The sequence below is a fragment of the Bos indicus x Bos taurus genome, chromosome 2 (assembly GCF_003369695.1).
Source record: "Bos indicus x Bos taurus breed Angus x Brahman F1 hybrid chromosome 2, Bos_hybrid_MaternalHap_v2.0, whole genome shotgun sequence".
NCBI classification, from domain to species: domain Eukaryota; kingdom Metazoa; phylum Chordata; class Mammalia; order Artiodactyla; family Bovidae; genus Bos; species Bos indicus x Bos taurus.
The window spans coordinates 4700362-4723559 of record NC_040077.1 but is presented as its reverse complement, the minus strand read 5'-3'; the positions used below and the strand labels follow the sequence as shown (position 1 = coordinate 4723559).

The 23198-nt window shown below is 48.0% G+C and overlaps 1 protein-coding gene across 2 annotated transcripts in view; it reads left to right on the top strand.

The window, feature by feature from the left end:
- Positions 1–23198, top strand: part of MYO7B (myosin VIIB) — a 104416-nt gene that overhangs the window by 23125 nt on the left and 58093 nt on the right. For both annotated transcript variants that reach the window (XM_027554777.1, XM_027554769.1), the window contains exons 4-12: positions 900–1052; positions 2666–2850; positions 11157–11278; positions 12267–12409; positions 14558–14671; positions 16135–16288; positions 18728–18804; positions 20244–20363; positions 20655–20797. In XM_027554777.1, coding sequence (XP_027410578.1) covers positions 900–1052; positions 2666–2850; positions 11157–11278; positions 12267–12409; positions 14558–14671; positions 16135–16288; positions 18728–18804; positions 20244–20363; positions 20655–20797 — 1211 coding nt within the window. The remainder of the gene's footprint in view (positions 1–899; positions 1053–2665; positions 2851–11156; positions 11279–12266; positions 12410–14557; positions 14672–16134; positions 16289–18727; positions 18805–20243; positions 20364–20654; positions 20798–23198) is intronic.

The following is a 23198-nucleotide window of genomic DNA, read 5'->3' as shown; positions in this document are numbered from 1 at the left end:
CTAGGGAACTGTTTCTATAGGGAAGAAGCAGGGAGCAGGTTGGAAGACGGAAAATTAGGACAATTAGGGGAGCAGGAAAGAGTGAAGTGGGAAAAGGGTGGGGGCAGAGAAGGGGAAGGGCCAGAAACTTGTTTTCAAAGTAATGCAAGGCGAGCAGGAAGGACAGGAGAAGCGAGGGAGAGAAAGGTGCATGAGAAAGATGCCTGGATGGGGGCCCCCCAGCACATGAGGAGGAGAAGGAGACCCATCTCACATGAGCAAAGCAGCCCAGATGAGAGAGTAGGAAGCTCAGGGTGACCTGTTGGGGAATCAGCTTGGTCACCTGGCAAGCTGGGGAGGAGCAGGGGAGGGGCAGAGGGGAAGGACTTGCAGACTGGGGCCTCCAGCTGGTCACTGAGGTCCTCCCTGGGCAGCCCTCTTTGCTGAGGATCTGCAAAGTGAAGCATGTAGAGACTTGGCCTCCGAGGAGAAAATTCTAGAGTGTGACCTGTGAACCCTATAGTATGTAAGTCAGTCAAATATTAACAATAATGTCTCCTATTTGCAAAATGACATAACATCATTTATATTAAAAACACTTTCTTGCACACTTTTATCCCAGCCATCTGTGAGACCCCAGCTGCAAGCTGCCCCGATCACAATTGTAGCCATATCTAACTCCCGGCTCTACACTCCTCTGACCCTGGTCTGAACTTCACCCCTAGCCCCAGTACACACTGACCCCTGGCCCTAGACACGTGCTGACTCCAGCCTTTGCTTGACTTGATCCTTTGACCTTCACCGCAGACCAGCCCTGGCCAGGTGCGGGCCACCAGGTCAGCCAGTCCATTGAGGACATGGAGGAGAGTTTGGCCCTGGCAGAGGTCACCTCTCAGGAGAGCCTGTGCCCTTTGTTGCAGGAACACTGGATCCAAGCAGAGGACCTTGGCACTCTCAGCTCCATGCACCCCAATTCAGCTCAGGGCGTGGATGACATGATCCGCCTGGGGGACCTGAATGAGGCAGGCATGGTGCACAACCTCCTGATCCGCTACCAGCAGCACAAGATCTACGTGAGTCTCCCTTGGCCATGTGTGCCCCCACGGCATGCTTGGGCCACACATGCTGCGCCGGCTGGGGAAGCAAACCGTGCCCCAGGCACGCCTGGCTTAGTCCCTGAGCCCCACACCCTTACGGTGTGAGGATGCTCATCAATCCCTGCTCCCCAATCCGAAATAAGCAGGGGCATAAAGGCTTCAAGGTTGCAGAAAGCTGACCTGCATGTGCCAGCACAGTGCACAGGATGCAGTATACAGATTAAGTGCTGCCTCTCTCCTGCATCCGTGGCTGAGGAAGAGGCCTGCTCTGATGGCCAAGGGGATCAGAGGCTGTGGGAGAGTAGTTTTCTGCCTGGTTTCTTTCCGGTTACGTGGCAGAGCCAGGGTCACCAAGCAGAAGAGCCCTGCCCTTCTATGAAGTGATGACCAGGAGGGTCGTGTAGGTAGATGCAGGTGCTTCTCCCAAGGCCTTGTGATGGATGCAAAGCTAGCATCCCTGCTCCAATGCAGACTTACCAGGTGAGGTGGTATTCCAAAACTGACACCAGCCTTGCCGTGAGTGGGTGTGACCCAGGGGTGTCACCACCTACCTGGGCCTCTCACAGGGAGAGGCGGCTCACTGACCTCTGACCAGCCCTGATCATGGGATGCTCAGAGCAGGGGCCTCTGAATAGAGGGCAGGGTGGGAGAGGAGGAGAGAGGCCTTGGAGGGCAGGGACCAGGCACTCAGAGTTCATACTGGCTGAGTGTGCCTCGGCTCCTGGGACTAATAACAGCAATAAATTAAGTTGAATTGCAGCTTATCCTTTACCGAAGAGCTTACGCTTGCATTCTTTTATCTGGTTGTCATAGTCCTGAGTCCTCTCCTTCCCTAAAATGAAAACGAAGGCACTGTACACGACTATTGAGATGACTGTCCCCATCCCAATCCAGAGGGGCTGGCACGTGGGCAAGTGACCCTGAACTAAGGTCCAGGAGGACTCTGAGGGCTCCGATGGTGGCCCAGCCTCACTGAGGCCCCTGTGGGAGGCAGGTGAAGACTTGGTTCATACATTCAGTCTAGTTTCATTGAGCCTCTTCTAAATCCCAGACAGAGCGCTAAACATTAACCACAGTGTTAATGTTAGTGCTAAACATAAACCACCTCATTTAATGTTCCTGTGAAGGCATCCTCACCCAGGAGCTCTTGTTCTTGGTGAGCATCCTTTCCAGGGGAAGGATCTGAGCTGCCAGGAGTGTCATCTCTCAGCCCAGAATCAGTCCCCGCCTCCCTGCCAGAGTCAGCCATGCCTGGTGCCCTTGCAGCTGCTGCTAAGTCGCTTCAGTCGTGTCCGACTCTGTGTGACCCCATAGACGGCAGCCCACCAGGCTCCCCCGTCCCTGGGATTCTTCAGGCAAGAACACGGGAGTGGGTTGCCATTTCCTTCTCCAATGCATGAAAGTGAAAAGTGAAAGTGAAGTCGCTCGTCGTGTCCGACTCTTAGGGACCCCATGGACTGCCGCCCACCAGGCTCCTCTGCCCATGGGATTTTCCAGGCAAGAGTACTGGAGTGGGGTGCCATCGTGACATCCAAAGTCAGCACCGATCCTCAGATTAGGGGCCACTAACCACCTCCTCCCTTCCCCAGACATACACAGGCTCCATCCTGGTGGCGGTGAACCCGTTCCAGGTGCTGCCCCTCTACACCGTGGAGCAGGTCCAGCTGTACTACAGGCACCATGTGGGCGAGCTGCCGCCGCATATCTTTGCCATTGCCAACAGCTGCTACTTCAACATGAAGAAGAACAAGAGGGACCAGTGTTGCATTATCAGGTGAGGTTCTGGGTGGGCCACCCACCATTTCTGAGCATCTCGTAAAGAAGGGAGCGTCTCCTCTCCCAAAACCTCTCCAGACCAGCATGCGACTTAGAGACCCCCAATCAATGAGCTCCCCCTGCGTCTGGCGCCTGCGGCTCCTCCACCCTGAAAGGTCCCTCCGAGGTGTCCTCCTTCAGAACCTACTCTTCTCCTATCATCAGGGCCTGAATAGCCCCAGCCTTCTGTGAATGTTTCCTGAGACAAGAAAGGAAGAATGGGGATGGGTTGGTTTAGAAATGGGACCCAGGATAGGCACTTGGGGTGCAAGGATCAAACAGGTGAGATCCCTGAAAAACAACCTCAGGAGGACTTCCCTGGTGGTCCAGTGGTTAAGAGCCCCTGCTTCTAATGCAGGGGGCTCGGATCCAGCTGCTGATTGGGGAACTAAGATCTCATATGCTGCTACCAAAAATAAAAAACAAAAATGGAACAACTTTAGGCAGATCTCAGAGAGGATGGCTCTCAGGCTGCTGGACCCAGAAGGGATGTGTCCCTCTCCAGTCCAGACACTGATCCTGACTCAGAGAGAGACTCACTGCCTGGCCTGGCTTCTCTGCCTCCTGCCCTCCCAGCACTCATGGAAGGGAGGCTGAGCAGGAAAGGAAGGGGGAGAGGGAATTTGGCTTCAGGGCCCCTTGCTTGGGGCTCTAGTAAAGTCATCTCTTCATTCATTCATTTATTCATTCAAGATTCTGCTGTGCTCCAATTGTGTGTCCTTCTCTGTCCTAAGATGGCTAGACAGCAGCCAAGGAAAGGGACTAAAATCCCTGCCTCATGGAGCTTACATTCTAGAAGGGGAGACAGGCAATAAATAGACAAATTGTTTTGGCAGATAATAAGAACTTTGAAGAAAAACACTGCAGGGAAAGAGGAAAGAGAGCGATGGGGTCACTGCCCTAGGTGGAAGGGCAGATTGGGTTGGCCTCTCCGAGGAGGGGCCATTGGAGCAGAGATTAGATGAGGTCCTACAGTGTAGGTTATCCTGTTTCATGTTCTCAGCAACTCTCTCAAGTAGGTACTCCTATTCCCGGTTTACTGTTGGGGAGACCTCCCACCAGAGAGGTGGATATTCTTTCCTAGTGACACACAGCTGTCAAGCAGGAGCAGCAAACCCAGAGCTCTGGAAGAGAAGACGGAGAGGTGGCCTGGCCAGGAAGCGATATCCCCTGGACAGCAGTGCCTGCAGAAGAGCCCAGGGCACCTGGGACGTGGGCGAGGCCCTGAGTCCTCCGCCCTCAGAGCCACCTCGCCACGCAGGGGCATCATGTGAAGTGTCACTGCTTATGTCACACACACCTTCAGAGAAGATGGACATTTGGATCAAAACTTTTTAAAAACTTAATACTTTCAGATGAAACCTTGTTTGTCCGGAATTTGCTTCAGTGTAGTACAAGAGGGATGTCCCTGGCAGTCCTGGGGTTTAGAATTTGTGCTCTCAGTGCAGGGGCTGCAGGTGTAATTTCTGCTCGAGGAACTAGCATCCTGCACAATGTGGGGGGAAAATCTGTACAGAATGGGATCAAAATTGGTCAGGAGTTGCAGCTGGGAATGGGACGCTAGGAGTTCATTAAGAAGACTGTAAGGTGCAGGAGCCCCTTGGGGGGGCATTTCACAATCTGCATTGTGAAAATGCAGATTTGGCTGAGTAGAGCAAGGGAGCCTTGAAGTTTGCATTTCCAACTAGGCAGCACGCGCTGCTGGCATATAGGCCATACTTTTATTAGCAGCATACTGCAGCATTCTGCCTTCATTTGTAATGTTTGACGCTTTCTATAATTTAAAAAAGTTCATAAAAGCAACATTTCTCCCTTTATAATAATAATAGTGTTAATTACTGCAACCCTGAGTGTATGCTATGTGCCAGACATAAGTATAGTTTTCAATTTAAACACTCTAAGCAATTTTTATCTTTATACTGATTAATTATTTTATTGTTAAGGTTTAAAGCATGTAGTTTTATTTTGGTTTCCTCTTTAATTCATTATATTTTAGAAGAGCGCCTGTAATTTCTAAATATAAAAATACTTCCACCTTTTAACTCAATTTCTAATTTAATCACATTATGATTAGTATGTTCTATATGTTATTGACTCTGAAATACATTGACTTCTTTTACAGCCCTATTACTTGGTCAAATCTGTGACTATTTTATGTGAGTTTCAAGACATTTATATGTTCTCTGTTAGTTCAAGAGTCTATAAATAATTATTAGTTTAAGTTTATTAGTGCTTTTTATATGCTTTAGATTTCTGATAAAAAATGTTTTAAAACCTCCTTTTAGTTTCCAAAGTTGGCTTTGTGTATTCGGAGGCTGTGTTATTAGGTGCATACAAATTTGTGATATTGATATTCTGGGAATGGTTTCTTTTATTATGTAATGCCCTATTTTTTCTATGAATGCTTTTTTTCCTTGTTATATTTTGTAGTAGTATTTTGGCTATTTTTGGATTATTTGTTTTTTCCCCAAACTCTGTGTGAACACAGTGTGTGTTTTGGCTGTTTTTTCTGATTACTATTTTATGGCATATATTAATGCTTTTTTTCTTCCAGTTTTATTGAGATATAATTGACATACAGTTAATTATAAGTTAAGTTTTGGCATACAGTTAATTATAAGTTAAGTTTTGACATATAGTTAATTATAAGTTAAGTTTAAGGTGTATAGCATAATTAATTGACATACATCATGGAATGATTATCACAAGAAGTTTAGTGAGCATCCATCATCTCTTATAGATACAAAATTGAAGAAACAGAAAAAAATGTTTTTCCTTGTGATAAAAATTCAGGATTTACTCTCTTAACAACTTTCATATGTGACGTACAGCAGTGCTAATTACATTTATCATGTTGTGCTTTGCATGAGTATTCTGTGTTGTAGAGTATTTTGTGTTGTAGAGTATTTTGTGTTGTAGAGTATTTTGTGTTGTATGTTTTCCCTTTCACTACTTTATATTGTGCGACTCCCTTCTGGCCTGCAGACTCTCTGCTGAAAAGTCAGCTGATAGCCTTTTGGGAGTTGCCTTGTATGTCACTTACTGTTTTTCTCTTACTGCTTTTAGTATTTTCTCTTTGTCTTTAATTTTTGCCGCTTTAACTACAATTTGTCTTGGTTTGGTCCTTATTGGTTGATCTTGATTGGGACTCTGCTTCTGTACTTGGATGTCTGTTTCCTTTCCCAGGTTGGGGAAAGTTTTAGCTATTATGCCTTCGAATATGTCCTCTGCCCCCTTTCTTTCCCTCTTCTCCTTCTGGGACCCCTATAAAGTGAACGTTAGTATTCTTGATATTGTTCCAGAAGTCTCTTAACCTGTCCTCGTTTCTTTTCATTCTTTTTTTCTGTTGCGCATCAGTGAATTTCACTGCAGTTTCAGCTTGCTCATGCATTTCTATGTATCATCTGATCTACTGCTGTTTCCTTCTCTTGTATTTTTCAATTTGGTTATTGTATTCCTCAGATCTGTTTGGTTCTTCTTTATATGCTCTAACTCTCTGTTAAACTTCTTACTGTGTTCATGCATTTTTTCTGAGTTCTTTGAGCATCTTTACAATCATAACCTTGAGCTCGGTCTCAGGCAGATTATTTGTCCCCACTTTACTTGGCTCCTCTGGAATTTTTTCTTGTTTTTCTGTTTGGAACACATTCCTCTGCTGCCTCCTTTTGCCTAATTTGTTGTTTTTATTTCTGTGTATCTGTTAGGTTGGTTACAATTCCTGACTTTGGAGAAGAGGCGTTTTATAGGAGACAGCACACTCCCCTCTGATCACCAGAGCTCTGTGCTCTGGCGGTACCCTCTATGTGAGCGGCTTGGGTCATCCACTGTGGTGGGCTGCCTGCCGAAGGTGGTCTAATAGGTGTGACTGGCCCCTGGTCCAGTTTGTTGCCAGGCCCCGCCTCATATGAAGGCTACTGACAGCTGGTGAAGCCTTGTCACAAGGCTGCAGGCTGCAGGACCCTGAGGGGTCCTGGGACTAGTGGTGAGCAGGGCAGGGTTCTGGAATGGGTGGTGGCAGGCCCGGGAATCCCAGACCCAGTGTTGGCCCACAGATGGGCAGGGCTGGCTCCTGACATGGCTCGCTGCAGGGTCTGGCATGTCCCAAATCTAGCTTTGGCCTGTTGACAAGTAGGGCTGTGCCTTGGGGTGTCCTGGCGCAAGTGCTGGCTCACAGTGGGCAGAACTGGGCTTCCAAGCTGTCTCAGCGCTGGTGTCAACCTGCTGGTAGGCAGGGTCCAGGGGTTTTCAAGGTTGGTGTTGGCCTGATTGTGGGTGGGGACTGGAGTCCAGAGGCTTCTGAGGGTAGTGCCAGCTCACTGGTGGGTGAGGCTGTATTCTGGGTCCTCTAGTGGACCGAGCCAGGTCCTGTCCAGCGGTGTGCTCTGGGGGCCTTAAGGCAGGAGGCCTGCTATGTGTGGAGCTGTGCCTGGCCCTGCTCATTGCTTGGCATGTGGTGTCCTAGTACTGGTACCAACAGGCTGGTGGCCAGGGCTGAATCCAGGCTGAATAAGCTAGAGGGGGGATTCCACCCTGGCACTCACGAGCACCAGGGGCCATGTGGTCAACAAGCTCCACAAAAAGGCTGCCCCAGTGTCTGTGTCCCAGGGCGAGCTGCAGTTGCCTCCTGTCTCCAGGAGACTCACTAGGATCAGCAGGCAGGTCTGACCCAGGCTCCTTTCAAATCCCTGCTTCTGCCCTGGGTCCTGGGGCACGTGAGATTTTATGTGCACTATTTACAAGTGGACACTCCATTTCCCACAGCCCTCTGGTTGTCCTGAAAGTAGGCCCCACTGACCCTCAAAGCTTCCTCACTCCTTGGGGAGAACCTGTGTGGTTGTTCTTCTCGCATCTGTGGGTCACCTACCGGGGGTATGTGTCTCGACTTTACTGCATCTCTGCCCCTCCTCCGACTGTCTCCTTGTGGGTCCTTCTTTTTTGCTGTTGTTTTTATTTGTTTGTTGATATATTTTAGCTGTGAATTAAATATATTTTATATAAACATAATGCCATTTAACATTTAGTCCTGAGACAATGAAGTAAACGTCTTTTGTTTGCTTTTTTTCGTTGTTGTTGTTTTTGGTTTTTTAACTTTCTTGGAGTATAGTTGACTTACAAAATTGTGTTAGTTTCAGGTATACAGCAAAGTAATTCATATATATATCTCTCCATTCTTTTTCAGATTCTTTTCTCATATAGGTTATCATAGAATACTGAGTAGAGTTCCCTGTGCTATGGTTCTTTCTTTACGTATTATTTACACATTTCTTTTCTGTTAGTCTTCCAGTTTTTGTCATCAATAATTTCTCTGTAAATAGCTGTAACTTTGATGTGCCCATGGGAGGAGGTGGGCTCTGGGTCTTTATACATCACCATCTTGGCTAGTCCATGGCCATAAGTAATTTTTAAAACTGTTTTTCATATTTCGCTATTATTAAATTAATATATATTCACCATGAAAATTTCCAAAATTTTCAGAAAAATAAATATTCTCAGAAAACAAATTGCTAGACATTTCTGGAAGAGAAGTCTTCCTCCACTCTCTTGGATCAGTTCAGTTCAGTTCAGTTGCTCAGTCGTGTCCGACTCTTTGTGACCCCATGAACCGTAGCATGCCAGGCCTCTCTGTCCATCATCAACTCCTGGAGCCCACCCAAACCCATGTCCATCGAGTCGGTGATGCCTTCCAACCATCTCATCCTCTGTCATCCCCTTCTCCTCCTGCCCTCAGTCTTTCCCAGCATCAGGGTCTTTTCAAATGAGTCAGCTCTTCACATTACATGGCCAAAGTATTGGAGTTGCAGCTTCAACATCAGACCTTCCAATGAACACCCAGGACTGATCTCCTTCAGAATGGACTGGTTGGATCTCCTTGCAGTCCAAGGGACTCTCAAGAGTCTTCTCCAACACCACAGTTCAAAAGCATCAATTCTTCGGTGCTCAGCCTTCTTTAGAGTCCAACTCTCACATCCATACATGACCACTGGAAAAATCATAGCTTGACAAGACGGACCTTTGTTGGCAAAGTAATGTCTCTGCTTTTGAATATGCTGTGTAGGTTGGTCATAACTTTCCTTCCAAGGAACAAGTGTCTTTTAATTTCATGGCTGCAATCTCCATCTGCAGCTCTCTTGGATAAATTTTACTTAACAGTGCCTACATTTATCACTTCACTTAACTAGTAAGCATTGCTCATGTTGCTGCTCTGTGCAGACCTGGATTAAGTGGCTGCACTATATTCTCTGACTAGATGGACCATAATTTCCCACATTTATGTTACTTCCAATGTTCCACAATTGCAATGACAAAAAATAATGCTTTATAGAGCAGGAAGTATTTGTGGAGAAAGCTTTTTCTGATTTTAAGATTCTTTCTTTAGACTAAGTGAAAGTGAAAGTGAAGTCCCTCGGTTGTGTCTGACTCTTAGCGACCCCATGGACTGCAGGACTCCTCCGTCCATGGGATTTTCCAGGCAAGAGTCCTGGAGAGGGTTGCCATTGCCTTCTCCACCTGTAATTTCTCTTTTGTGAGGGGCCATTGCTCTGTCCAAATAGGCTCGTCATTCTTCCAAGTTATTTTAATAATTGTATTGTTTGTTAAATGAGCAGTGGCCCCCAGGAAAAATGTGGAATGTATATCTGAGCTTGCCATATCTTATATCTTTTTATTAAAAGCGTATATCTTACTTTTCCTTAGCAACTATGAAGTGTCTTTTATATTAGCATTTTATAGATTGGTGAATATATTTATTATGTCATGCTGCTGCTGCTGCTAAGTTGCTTCAGTCGTATCCAACTCTGTGTGACCCCATAGACGGCAGCCCACCAGGCTCCCCCGTCCCTGGGATTCTCCAGGCAAAAATACTGGAGTGGGTTGCTATTTCCTTCTCCAATGCATGAAAGTGAAAAGTGAAAGTGAAGTCGCTCAGTCATGCCCAACTCTTAGCGACCCCATGGACTGCAGGGCTCCTCCGTCCATGGGATTTTCCAGGCAAGAGTCCTGGAGTGGGGTGCCATTGCCTTCTCCTATTATATCATATTATAATATATATATTTATTATATATATCAATATATTATACATTATATAATATACTTATTAATAGTTTAAAATATCTTTAGTTTTCCTGTAAGAAAAACTTTTTGTAAGAGGAAGTTAATGTTTAGTAATTAATGTTTTAAAATCTTATTTTATTTGGAAATGACCTAGTTATTTAATAAACTTTTATTATTTAGTTTAGTACAACTCTAGAAATTTAAGTTATCCCAATCCTAAGAGATTATTTTAGATTATAAAAATAGATTATTCTACTAAAAATACAATTATTTTTTAAAGGATGCTTTACATGTGGAAATAAGAACCATTTAAAAAGGGACTGCCCTAAGAAAGCTAAAAAAAAAAGAAAAAAGGAAAAAATAAAAATAAAAAACCTCCAAAAATCTGCCCTCGCTGCCATAGAGAAATACATTGAGCCAAAGATTGTAAGTCTAAATTTGACACTGAAGGAAAACCTATTCCAGGAAACTCCAAGCAGGGGACCCCCCAGTTCCCTTCAGCAAAAACCTGGGGCAAATTCCATCTTTTACCTGAAACCCTCAACATCTGGCAGTGCTGCCCTCGATATACTAGCTTTGTTTTTAGATAATATGAAGTTAATGAGCACTATTTAAATTCAAACTCACGTGAACTAAAAAAAAAAAAAAATTCAGTATTAAATATAATGTTTATTTAAATATAAATATAATTGTTTGCTAATCTAATTAAGATGTCTTAAGTCATCAACATTATATAATACTTTTATTATGCCTAGGTTTAAGGTAAACTAAATTTGTCAACAAAAAGGTAACTCTTTAGACTAAAGGCGACATCATTCTGAAGGGGCTTGCAACTATGCCAGATTACTTTCCTGAAGGACTGACGCCATTTCCCTTTTGTCCAGCATGACCTTGCTGCTCATGGAGACAAGGTTACATCGGGGCGTGGCATCGCCCAGTCTCATTCATTCATCTAGGTGACTAAACATTGAGCCGTGACCCTGGGATGAAGCAGATATGAGCAGGACTGTGCAGTTGAGCAGAGAAGGAAAGATGAACACACCAATAACTAGCACAAAGTTAGCAGGGGATGTCAGGGCGGACGCAGTGCGATTTCTGCACAGGGAGAGAGCATCTTTGTTCAGAAAGTGGACCTGTGGTGGGTTTGCAGGAGAGTCAAGAGATGTTGAAAAATAGTTGTTTCATTGACTGATGTACCTGTACGCCTCTTTGCAGTGGCGAGTCTGGGGCAGGGAAAACAGAGACCACCAAGCTCATCCTGCAGTTCCTGGCCACCATCAGCGGCCAGCATTCGTGGATTGAGCAGCAGGTCCTGGAAGCCAACCCCATCCTGGAAGGTAAGCAGTCACCCACCAGACCAGCCTCCTTCCCAGGCTCTGCAGGCTGGTACCTTCCTGCCAGGTGGTGCTCGTGGGGAAGAAGGAGAGGGTGAGCCATAAACTTTCAGCAACTTCTCAGGATTCGCCAGGACATGAAAGACAAGGATGGGGTGGATGGTAGTGTGGCTGCCAGGAAGCACAGAAAAGAAAGACTGACAACCTTATTAGCTTTCACAGGTGTGTTTTCCACACACGGGATCTTAAGCATTCCTTTAAAAAAGAATCCAAGATAAAATCAATTTGGGAGATTCTGGGAATGGATTATTGATACACAGAAGGATCCCAAATGTATTATGCTAATAAAAGTAGCCAGACCCTCTATTTTTTTTCATTTACCCATACAAGTGAGGATGTGTGCACAAAAAGATCTTTCTTTATGCAGTCGCATCATCAAACAGCTCTATGGAATGCACTTCAGATCATACTGCAACCCAAATGCCATCTGGTCTAACCTCCTATCCACGCCCTGGCTTGTACCAGCCCTTGTCACTCTCCTTGCAAGCCGGCCCTCTCTAGCCCAGTCTCTACCCTGCAGCCTGAGCAATCTTTCTCAAATGCACCCAAACTCCCTCCGGAGGCTTCCTGCTTCCCTCATTGCCCCTGGGGCTAATTCTGAACTTCTTAGCTTCACGTTGAAGGTTCTTTGCTACTTGGCCCCACCTGGGAATGGTTCCATCCATCGTCCTCTGCTTTTCTCCTGTATCCTGTGGTCCAGCCGAATTTCCCTTCCTGAAGCACACTTCATGCTTTCTGACCTCCTAACCTTTAGCTGCCCTTTGACTTCCTCTTAGCAAACCCTTGGCCGCCACCACTGTCTGGTGTGAGCCTACCCATCCTTCAATTCTGGGCTTAGCTACCTCCTCTGAGAAACCTTCCCAGAAGATCTCACTAAAAGTAAAATTTCTATTCTCTGCTCCCATCGTGGGCATCATCCTCTGGCCCTTAGCCTTTGGAAACGCCAAGACAATCCGAAACGACAACTCAAGCCGCTTCGGGAAGTACATTGACATCTACTTCAACGCCAGTGGGGTGATCGAGGGGGCGCGCATCGAGCAGTTTCTCCTGGAGAAATCCCGGGTCTGCCGGCAGGTAAGGCCTCTGCCCACTACCCTGGTCCTGGGGAACCTCCCCTTGCCCCAGGATAGGAGTCCGGGGACTGGGGAGGCTTCCAAGAGAGTTCCTTTCCATCACTCTCATACCTCTCTCCCTCCTCCTGGGACTCCCACAGGCCTTGTCTCACTGCCATTGAACTCTGGCCTGAGATGGGCCAGGGACCCCTAGAATTGGGTAATGATGGTTCTTTCCCAATATTCAAGGAAATGATAGGATTTTCTGTTTTGAAATTTCCTTCTATACAATTGCCTTCATTATTTGGTGCTTACTACTCCTCACCTCTATTAGAATTAATTCTGAGGCCAGGTAAGTCCTCATCTGGGGGTGGGTGTGTCTTCAGATGTATAGGGGGCCCTGTCAGAAGGACCTAGATGACACCGTCCAAAAGACCGCTGGCCAGGAAATGAGGTGGCGTATGGTCTGTGTCGTCACATGGGCCTCGTACTCACATGGGCCCACATTTGGTTTAATGCTCTGTTGTCACCATCTTGAAATTCTTAATAACTTTTTAGAGAGACTCTCCATGTTTTCATTTTGCACTGTGCCCCACAGATCAAGTAGACAGTCCTGGCTGACAAAGACCCCAAAGTATGACAGCCACATCAGCAGAGTTAACACAGCCTTGTTGGGGGTAGGATACTCCTCTCATGTAATGGTATAACCCCTAAAGCGTGTGTATGCATGCTCATGAGGTTTCAGAATGGGGCCATGCCACTGAAGGGGCTGGAGATGTGTATGAGGACAGTCAGACACCTGGACACTGTGGCAAGCTGAAGAAGGAAGCTCACCTTTAGTGACCCCTGCCTGATGCCAGGGGTTTCCCCTGTGTTATCTCATTAGATCTTCACAACAACCACGGAGACAGGTCTCTTTGTCCCCATTGCATAGATGAGGAAACCGAGTCCAGGGTAACTTATCTAGGTCCCAGAACTAGTAGAAGGTAGAATCTCTCTGACTCCAAAGTTTGCCCTTTCCAGAAGCTTATAGTTCTTCACATAGTGGTTGGTGAATTCATGGAACTTGGTCCTCATAGAGGCATCCCAGAATGAACAGGAGACTTCTAAAGCAGATCAGAGACAAGTCCTGTCCATGATAAGATTAAAAATTTTGTGGGGATGGGGGGTGGTGGAGGGACTCCCCTTGAGGTCCAAAGGTTGGGACTTCATCTTCCAATACAGGGCATGCAGGTTTGATTCCTGGTCAGAGTGCTTAGATTTCACATGCCTCGGAGCCAGAAAATGTATAACAGAAGCAATATTGTAACAAATTCAATACTTTTAAAACGGTCCACGTCAAAAAAATTTTTTTGGTGTGTAAGTGGGATCGCAGAGGTGGACACGCCAATGGAGCAGGCATGCACGCACTCTCAGTAAACGTTCTAGTGATGTGTAGAAAGGACATCCAATGGTTCTGAGGAAGAAGAGGAGGTCGTCTGAGGAGTGGGAAGGCGGGGGGAAGAGAAACTCCCCCTTTAACACTCTATACTTGGAACTGCCTGAATTTCACAACAGAGATGTGCTCATAAATAATGTTTAAAAATGCAGAAGACCCAGCTAGGTAAACCTGTGGAAGTCAGGTCCCTGGGGGTCACGAGGTGATAGGAAAGCTTTGTTGTTTTTATTGTTGCTCAGTTGCTAAGTCGACCCCACGAGGCTCCTCTGTCCATGGGATTTCCCCGGCAAGAATACTGAGTGGGTTGCCATTTCCTTCTCTGGGGGATCTTCCTGGAGGATCAAATCTGTGTCTCCCACATCTCTTGCATTAGCAGATAGATTCTTTGCCACTGAGCCACCAGGAAAGGCTTTCCCTAGACTGTAGAGTTGGGAATTCTGAGTCAGAGAGCCTGGATCTGAATCCTGACACCTTGCTTTGCCTGTGACTCTGGATTGCGGGGGCAGTCAGGCTGCAGGGAAGTGCCAGGGAGTGACTTTCTGCACGGAGCTGTCAGGATGAACTGGCCTTGGGTGAGGACAGCAACTGAGCGTGCTCATCCCTTGGGTCAATGCCAGAGCCCTACTGGCTGGGGAGCAAGAAACTGGGACGGGGCTGGAGCCAGGAGACAGTCCTGAGGACCCAGAGCCTCAGGGAAGCTGCTGACAAGCTCCTGAACTCCCTGCCTGCCAGGCCCCGGAGGAGCGGAACTACCACATCTTCTACTGCATGCTCCTGGGGATGAGCGCCGAGGAGAAGAAGCTGCTGTGCCTGGGGACGCCCTCGGAGTACCACTACCTCACCATGGTGAGGCGCCTGCCCCCTCCCCGACCCTCCTCCCCTTCCCACCTCTCCCTGCCCTGCCTCTTACAATGAGGAAGAAGTAAGAAGGGCCAGTTCTTGCTCAGCGTTGGTTTACAGCCTCATAAAAGCCCAGACTCCGGGTAGGCCCCTGGGCGGGGACTGGGGGCTCCCTTTCCCCTTCTCCACCCCTCCCTTCTGTGTTTGACATCCACGTTACAACCACCAGAGGATTACTCTTGACCATCAGAGCCCTACCCTTGTCCATGTGCTTCCTTGTCTTCTGCAGAGCCTACAGTCCTGCCCCACAAGCCTCACCTTCCTTTGGTTCCTAATGGACAGAAGGCTCCTGGCCACCCTGTAGCCCCTGCCTCATTTCATCCCAGTCACCGTCCTCCTGGGTGCCCCTAGAACTTGAACTCCAGGAGAGCAGAGGCCTTGCTCAGTTGTGTCCCCATGCCTGGAACATTGTCACACAAGCAGTCTCACAAGTTGGGCTTGCATTGTTGACAAGAAAATGAATGAGATCCACCTCTTGACGTTCTCTCCTGCCTCACCCCTGTCTCCCCTGTCTCTGCCTGAGGACTTTATCATCTCTTGCCTAGACCATGGTGCTACTTTCCTACTGGGTGCCCCCTCTCCCCAGACTTCAGCCCCAATCTATCATCCACCCCCCAGATCTCCCATACAGGGCGCCTGGCAGACCATATTCCTGGTCACAGCTCTTTGGAAGTTCCTTGTGGCTCCTTGGCAAGGTTTCCAAGTCCCTCCAGATCCCACCATCTGCCAATCTCTCCTCCTCCACATGACCCCAGCCTCTTTGCAACCTTCCTGCCTCCCATCTCACAGCCTAACTCAAGCTGTTATCTGCCAAAACCCTCTCTCCCTGTGCTACTATAAAGCTCAACCTGTGGAACCAGCTCAGGTGCCTCCTCCAGGAAGCCTTTCCCCAGTTCCCAGGAGGGCTGGCCAAGCCCCCTTTTGTCTCAGCGTCTGTAAAAGCCTATGACATAATCTTTCTGCCTCCTCTCCTGGATGCAACAGCATGCAGAACAGGGCCCGCTCTCTCCATTAATGAATTCCCAGTAAGTACCCCAGGGTCTGACACACAGTGAGCCTTAGAAGGTGTTTGTTAAAGGAATTAACCCAAGGTATTCCCCCGAGAGACTGAGGCAGGCATTACCATGGATGGTTGACAAGCAGAGGCTCAGAGAAACTGAGTGACTTAGCTATGGCCACACAGCTATCAAGCTACTATAGAATTCTGGGTCTATATCACCATAATTCTGCCTTTGGAAATACCTTTGTGTATTTTATGAGTGTGGTCCTCCAGGTGGTCCCATGGGACCCACCCAGAGCCAGTGAAGTATCACTTACCAGGGGCCTTTGGCTGAGTCCCTGATACATCCCTGCCTTGCTGGCCCTACAGTGGAGAAGGCCCCCCAAAGCTGATGTGTTCAATCTTTCAGGGGAACTGTACTTCCTGTGAGGGGCGCAATGATGCCAAGGACTATGCCCACGTCCGCTCGGCCATGAAGATACTCATGTTCTCTGACTCGGAGAACTGGGACCTCAGCAAGCTGCTGGCCACTATTCTCCACCTGGGGAATGTGGAGTTCATGGGTAATGCTGCTTCCAGCCAAAGTACACCCCCTGGGGAGGAAAAATGGGGATGAGAGGAGGAAGAAATCCCTGTGGGTTCTCATCCAAAGGGCCCATCAAAGTCACAACGTGCTGGCAAAGTGCATTAGGAATTTTAGCTGTAATTTTGGGGGTCTTGTGGAGTTAGGGGGAAGATGCCAAAGCTTAGGGCCCTCCAAAGGTGAGGGTATTGATCAATCATCCCTAACTTTTGGCTGGAAACCCAAAGAGTAAACACCTTGGAGTAAGCAAAGCCATGCATGAACTTGCAAGCTGCAAAGTATAAAAAAGTGACATTACAGATTTTAAAGTGAACCACATCAAAATTCTAAAGTTAAAAATGTTAAAACCAAAATGAACTCTATGGATGAGTTTAACCACCAGTTTTATAATGTGAAAAAGGAGAAAAGGTCAGAAAAAAACTGTGTGTACAGCGCAGAAAGACAAAAAAGATGGAAAATATAAAAGAGAAAATAGGAGACCTAGAAGATACAATGAGAAGATAAAGTATACATTTAATTAGAGTTCTAAAGGGAAAGAGAAACTGTGTGTGCAGCATGGAAAGGCAAGAAAGATGGAAAATGGGAACTTGCTTAGTGGCCCAGTGGCTAAGACTCCATGTTACCAATCCAGAGTTTCCAGGTTCGATCCTGGGTCAGAGAACTAGGTCTCACATGGCAACTAGGAGTTCACACGCCACAACTAAAGGACCCAACACAGCCAAATAATAAATAAGTAAATATTTTTTTAAAGATGGAAAATATAAAACACAGAGTAGGAGACCTCAAAGATAGAGTGAGAAGATGTAGAATACATTTAATTAGAGTTCTAAAGGATAAGAGAGGGTTGGGACTTCAACAGCACCTGAAGAGATTATGGCTGGCTCTAGAGCTAATGAAAGACACCAACTCACACAGCAGTGGGGAAAAGACAGACCTTTCAATAAACTCTTCCAGAGCGATTGGGTATTCATGTAGAAAACATGAACCACTATCTCAGATCATATAAGGAAATCTACTCCAGCAAGCTGCAGCTGGGTGACCATGTAATCTATCCACCAAACCGGGCACCTCTGCTGGTAAAAAGGGGTGCTGACAAGCAGGGCGCGTCAGGACGTGGGATACTACCAAATGTGATGTTGAGGAGACGAAACCAGGCAAAAGAACGCAGAGAGCTCACACACAAAATTTAAACACAGATAAAATTAAATGCTACAGGGCTTCGCTGGTGGCTCAGTGGTAAAGAATCTGCCTGCCAAAGCAGGAGACTCAGGTTCGGTCCCTGATCTGGGAAGATCCCACATGCTGCGGGGCAACTAAAATACAGCTTTAGAGCCTGTGCCCTAAAGCCCAGGAACCGCAGCAAGAGAAGCCCACACGCTGCAACTAGACAGTGGCCTCCACTCTCTGCAACGAGAAAAAGCCGGTGCAGCAACCAAGACCCGGCATGGCAAAAAATAGATAAATAAACATTTTTTTTTTTAATGAAATGCTACAAAGGAATGCAGGTAGTTAGATGACACATAAGTAAACGGGTAAAATTAAATGCAGCTTAGTGGTTAAATCAGTGAGGGACAGGGAGGCCTGGGATGCTGTAGTCCGTGGGGTCACAAAGAGTCAGACTCGACTGAGAGACTGAACAACAACAGGGATTAACATATAGGCAGTAAAAAGATAAGGAAAAACCAGGGAAGTGGTTTCTGTGGTAGTCAGGAGAATACTGCCTTCGGTGGAGGAACTGGTCTGAGCAGGAAAGGTCGTGGGAGGCCCCGGCTGTTCGTGAAGCTCTGGGTTTGGCTTTAGTGGTTGATTCACAATATTGACATAATAATTATCCTTTATAACATACCTTTGGGTTTTATGCATTTCTTATCCATACGCGTTAGTTTACAATTTGTAAGTCTAAAGAAGGAAAAAAAATGACAGAAACAGCTTTCTTCCGTCCCTGCAGCTCAGCGGCCCTAAAGGGAGGGACTCAAAGGGGAGGGATTGAACCAGGAGGTGGGTCAGGAGACTTGCAGCAGAGCTGGGCCCTGCTTCCTCCTTTGCTGAATGCCTGAACACACCTGGGTTTCTAAGGACAGCAGAGTGGATGGAAGGAGACCAATGGGTCTTCCTCTCCCTTGATAGACTCCACCCGCCCCACTGGCACCAGACTTCTCCCTCTGATAGCTTCCCACTCCCCTTTGAGTCAGGATCTCAATCTGGGCAGCGGGGGACATACCCTGTGAACAGTGGTTAGAAGCAAAGTGTTGATTGTCCCCAGAGAGGCCATGGTTCTCAGAGGGGGCCTGGGAGAGGCAGTGCCTGGCACCCAGGGATGGCTGTCTCTGAGCCATGCATCTGGAACAGCCTCCCCGGGGCCTCTGTCCCATCCCTTCAGGCCACTTTGCCTCTCAGGGTCAATTGCTTCTCTCTGCAGCTGCAGTCTTTGAGAACCTGGACTCCTCTGATGTGATGGAGACCCCTGCCTTTCCTACTGTGATGAAGTTACTGGAGGTAACTCTGCTCTTCTGTCCGCCAGCCTCCTTCTTTTGTGAGCAGCCCCAGGGCCTGGGCTGGCAGCCCTTGCCAGTCTCCAGTTCCTGCCTCCCAGGCTCTCGCTCACCCTTTCACCTCCAACTCCCCTGTGGAGCACTGCAGGCCCTAGGCATGGGAATCAGGCCTGTGGAGCTAATCATTAACAAAGTCCTGGAAATGATCAGTTTGGCTTGAACATGTGTTTCTTGCCCTTTCCCTGACCTTCTTGCTCTTCCAGGGCCTTTGCTCAACTTTTTACCTCACCCATTCCCCAGGTTGTCCCCACTCAACCAATCTGATGCCTATACAGCAAGACATCCTCGCCCCATATCCTGGTCCCCAGGGCTTCTCCATGAGTTGTGCTCTTCTGGGCTGACGGAATGTACTCAGACCATTCCCCCTGAGTGTTATTTCTGCTGCTGTTAGTTTTTGGCTTTGCCACACCTGCTGGCCCTGTAGGCATTTAGGCTGTGACCGCTGATACTTGTACTTTCTGTATAACTTGCAATGCAGGAAACTCAGGTTCAATCCCTGGGTCAGGAAGATCCCCTGGAGATGAAAATGGCAACATACTCCAGTATTCTCGCCTAGAGAATTCCATGGGCACAAGAGCCTGGTGGGTTATAGTCCATGGGGTTGCAAAGAGCTAGATGACTGAGCGACTGACACTTTCACTTTCACACAGCATGTGGGATCTTAGTTCTCCAATGAGGGATAGAACCTGTGTCCCTTGCATTGCAAGCACGGAGTCTTAACCGCTGGACCACCAGGGAAGATTCCCCTGCACATTATTAAAGAGATCAGATAGAGCCTTGACTTGGAGGACAAGTGATGGGACTTTGTAATCACACCCCACTAACAGGTTCAGTGGGAAATTAATAGAATCAAAGGGGGGGGGGAAGGCAATCACATTAGGTAGGCACATTTTGCTGCTAATGTTTTTCATGTGGTCGCAGGGTTCTTAGAAACCTTGGGGGTTTGCCAGCCAAGTCTTCTCTGCATGTGGGAGGCACTTCATCCAGACTCCTCTTGTTAACTTGGGCCTCCAGATTCCAGGCAGGAGTGCCTTCGGTTGAGGTGTATTCAGATGTCAGTGGCCAGGCCTCAGAGTCCTCCATGGCCACTGTTTTCCAGGGTCCACCGGATGGTGGGCCCAGTACCAGGAGACCAGCACAAGACTGGTCAACCAAGCAGCCAGCATGCTCAGGGCCCACCCAACTGGCGCATCCTTCCCTGACACTGATATCCCCATGCTCAGACTGACGCTGGACCAGTCCTGCCAGCATCCTGACTCTGGTCCTAGTCACAGGCATCTCCCATCCTCAGGCTTTGGGCACGGGATGTTTGGTTATGAGAGAGCATGTTGGCACCAGGCCCTGCTCTATCAGCTGTGATGCCAGCCCCTACCTACCTTCCAGGTGAAGGACCAGGCCCTCCGAGACTGTCTTATCAAGCACTCCATCATCATCCGCGGGGAGTTTGTCACCAGGCCCCTGAACATCACTCAGGCTGCAGACCGGAGGGACGCCTTTGTCAAGGTGCAGAGCTGTGGGAGAAGGGGCCTACGTGTCTAGGTATTGAGTGTAGCTCCTTGCCTGGTGAGTGGACAGCAGGAAAGGGCAGAGAGCTGGGCAAGTCCTGACTCTGCCAGTCCCCTGGCTGGTGACCGTGGGCTGCCCAGGCTCTCCAGGGTGGTTTCTTGCCGTAAAGTAGGGGTAATCTCCCTCAGTTGGTCCAGTGTGCCTGCGGCCTTTCCAGGTAAACTTGGAGAAAGCAGCCACCTTCCTCTCGTGCATCAAAGCCTGTGGGTTCTACCCATGTCTCTACAGGGCATCTATGGGCATCTCTTCCTGTGGATTGTCAAGAAGATCAATGCTGCAATCTTCACCCCACCTGCCCAGGACCCCAAAAATGTGCAAAGGACAATCGGCCTCCTGGACATATTTGGTTTTGAAAACTTCCAGAAAAATAGGTATGGAGGTCCCCGCACCTGTTTTCAGAAAAATGAGAGATAAGCTTAGGTCCTCCCTGAGCCAACTGGAACTCAGCCATTCCTCCCCAGACTGGCTGGGAGCAGGGCCTCGCCTCCGCTCACAGACGCCAGGGTGAGTCCCTCAGCAAGACTGTGTCCTTCCTCAGTGAGGCAGTCTACGCTCATCCCCTGGCATCCACAAGATGTCTAGAAAAGGCCATATAGCTAAGAGCATCATGAGAGTCAGGCTGACACTCCAGCACTCATTGCCCATCTCGAGCTATCCACTCTTCCTTCTCACAAACTAGAGTGAATTATCACGTGTGGTTAAGGCGAAAGTGGAAATCAGTGACACTAATGTGACTGCATCCTTGGGTGGGCTATCATACTAGGTGATGGGGAAGGCAGGGGATTTGTGGCCCATCCCCAATTTTTCAGTCTGACAAGGGTAAGGTGAGGCAGGACACTTCTGACCCAGTGTCCCAGCCTGGAGGCTGAAGAGCTAGAGAAATGAAGCAGGTCAGAAAAGTAATTCCCAGCAAAGACTGTGATGAAGACTGGGGTGGAAGTAGACAGAGGCAGCAAGGGGAGCCAGGCCGTGGAGCTGGACGAGGGCAGGTGATGCTCTGCGGAAGTATCATCAAAGGGCCAGAAGAGGACACAAGGACGGGGGACAAGCAAGCAGGAAGTGCAACCTAGCTTCCCAACGTGAGCCTGGCTCGTTTAAAGCATCGGTGAGACAGAGCCTAGGCCTAGTTCCATTACCAAATGGAATTCAGGTCTGCTCACCCAAAGTACCCCAAAGCCAGTGTACTGACACCAGGGTGTGGTGAAGCAAAGCACAACACTTATTGCAGGGCCGAGAAGGAGAGCAGGCAGCTCATCCAAATTTGAGGCAGCTCAAAATCCAAATTCCTTGATGGCTTTCAAGTAAAGTTTTTTAAAGGCAGTTTTAGGAGTGAGAGTCACAGGGTACACAATCAGCTTGTGGACTTTCTTCTCATTGGTTGGTGGTGAGGTAATGGGGTGATGTTTAGGGAATCTTAATCATCAACATCTGGTTCCAACCAGTCTGGGGTCTACATGCTTGTGACCAGCATGTAGTCACCATACTCCACCTGGGCAGGGGTCTTAGTTTCTGCAAAACAACTCTAAGAGATCCCTTGAGGAAGAACTAGGACTCTGTTTTATCACTGCACTATTGCTTCTTGACTGCATTTCTTCACTTCCCTAATTGGTCTTGAGTCTGCTCTTAGGACTCAGAGATGTCATAGGAGACTAAAGCCTTTTGCTACAAATAAGAAATGGGGGACAAGGAGGGAGTTTTGTATTCAGGAGGGCCCCACAGGGTTCTGCTTGGTTTCAGTCCCAAGTGGAGGTCTCCGGGCACTGTCAGAGGTGCCAAAGGGCTGTCCTGACCTTGGCATGCCCCTGCCCAAGGCCCTGTCTCCAGCTGAAGGCTGAGAAGGCCCCTTGGTCAAGATGCAAGCCATTCTGAGTGCATGTACATTGGGATTGCAGGCTCCTAGGACCAGCTCACCATGGGCAGGTGGAATGGGGCAGGGCTGGCAGAACTCAGCCCAACATGACGGAAGCTCTAAGGAGCAGAAAAATAAAAAATGATTCTGATCATTGGTTTCTGGCCCTGAGAGGGGCAGCTAAGCAGACCAAGCATATCTTTGGCCACTGTGGAGCTGGATGAGTAGTTTATTTTGGGGGATCTGGCCATTTATTAAGGGACGCCCTCCCCTCCACCCCCTGTGAAGAAGCCACAAGCTGGGTTTGTGGCAGGGCTGCAGTCTGGGGGCCACCTGAAGGAGCAGGGCCATGTCACTCAGCACCCAGTCACTTACCCGAACTGCCTTCTGCAAGGGTGCACCGAGTACTCTTGTCAACTGAAACAAAGTGCATGACCTAAAAGTTGAGACTTGTGTTTTATTCAGCAGACATTCCTAGAACTTCAGGCCCAGGAGACAGCATCTCAAATAATTCTGAGAAAAATGCTCCGAGGAGGCGAGGGTAGAGCCAGGATATATAGGAGTTTTTTGCAACAAAGGGCAGGTAGAACATCAAAAGATTATTGTTAATAAAAGAAAACTAGATATCCCAAGTTAAGGTATTTGGCACTTTTCTGTGTATGGAAAGATGCAAGAGTCTGGGTTCACTGAAATCGTTCCTTTGATATGTATCTCAGATATCTGGGGCCAGCATTCTGTGTTTTCACATCCTGAGTTTCTTCAAGCTCTACTGTTGTGAGTGGCTGCAATCTAATGGGACATCCCCAATGGCTCAGCAGTAAAGAATCCACCTGCATGCAGGAGACGTGGGTTCGATTCCTGGGTCAGGAAGATCCCCTAGGGGAGGAAATGGCAACTCACTCCAGTATCCTTGCCTGGAAAAT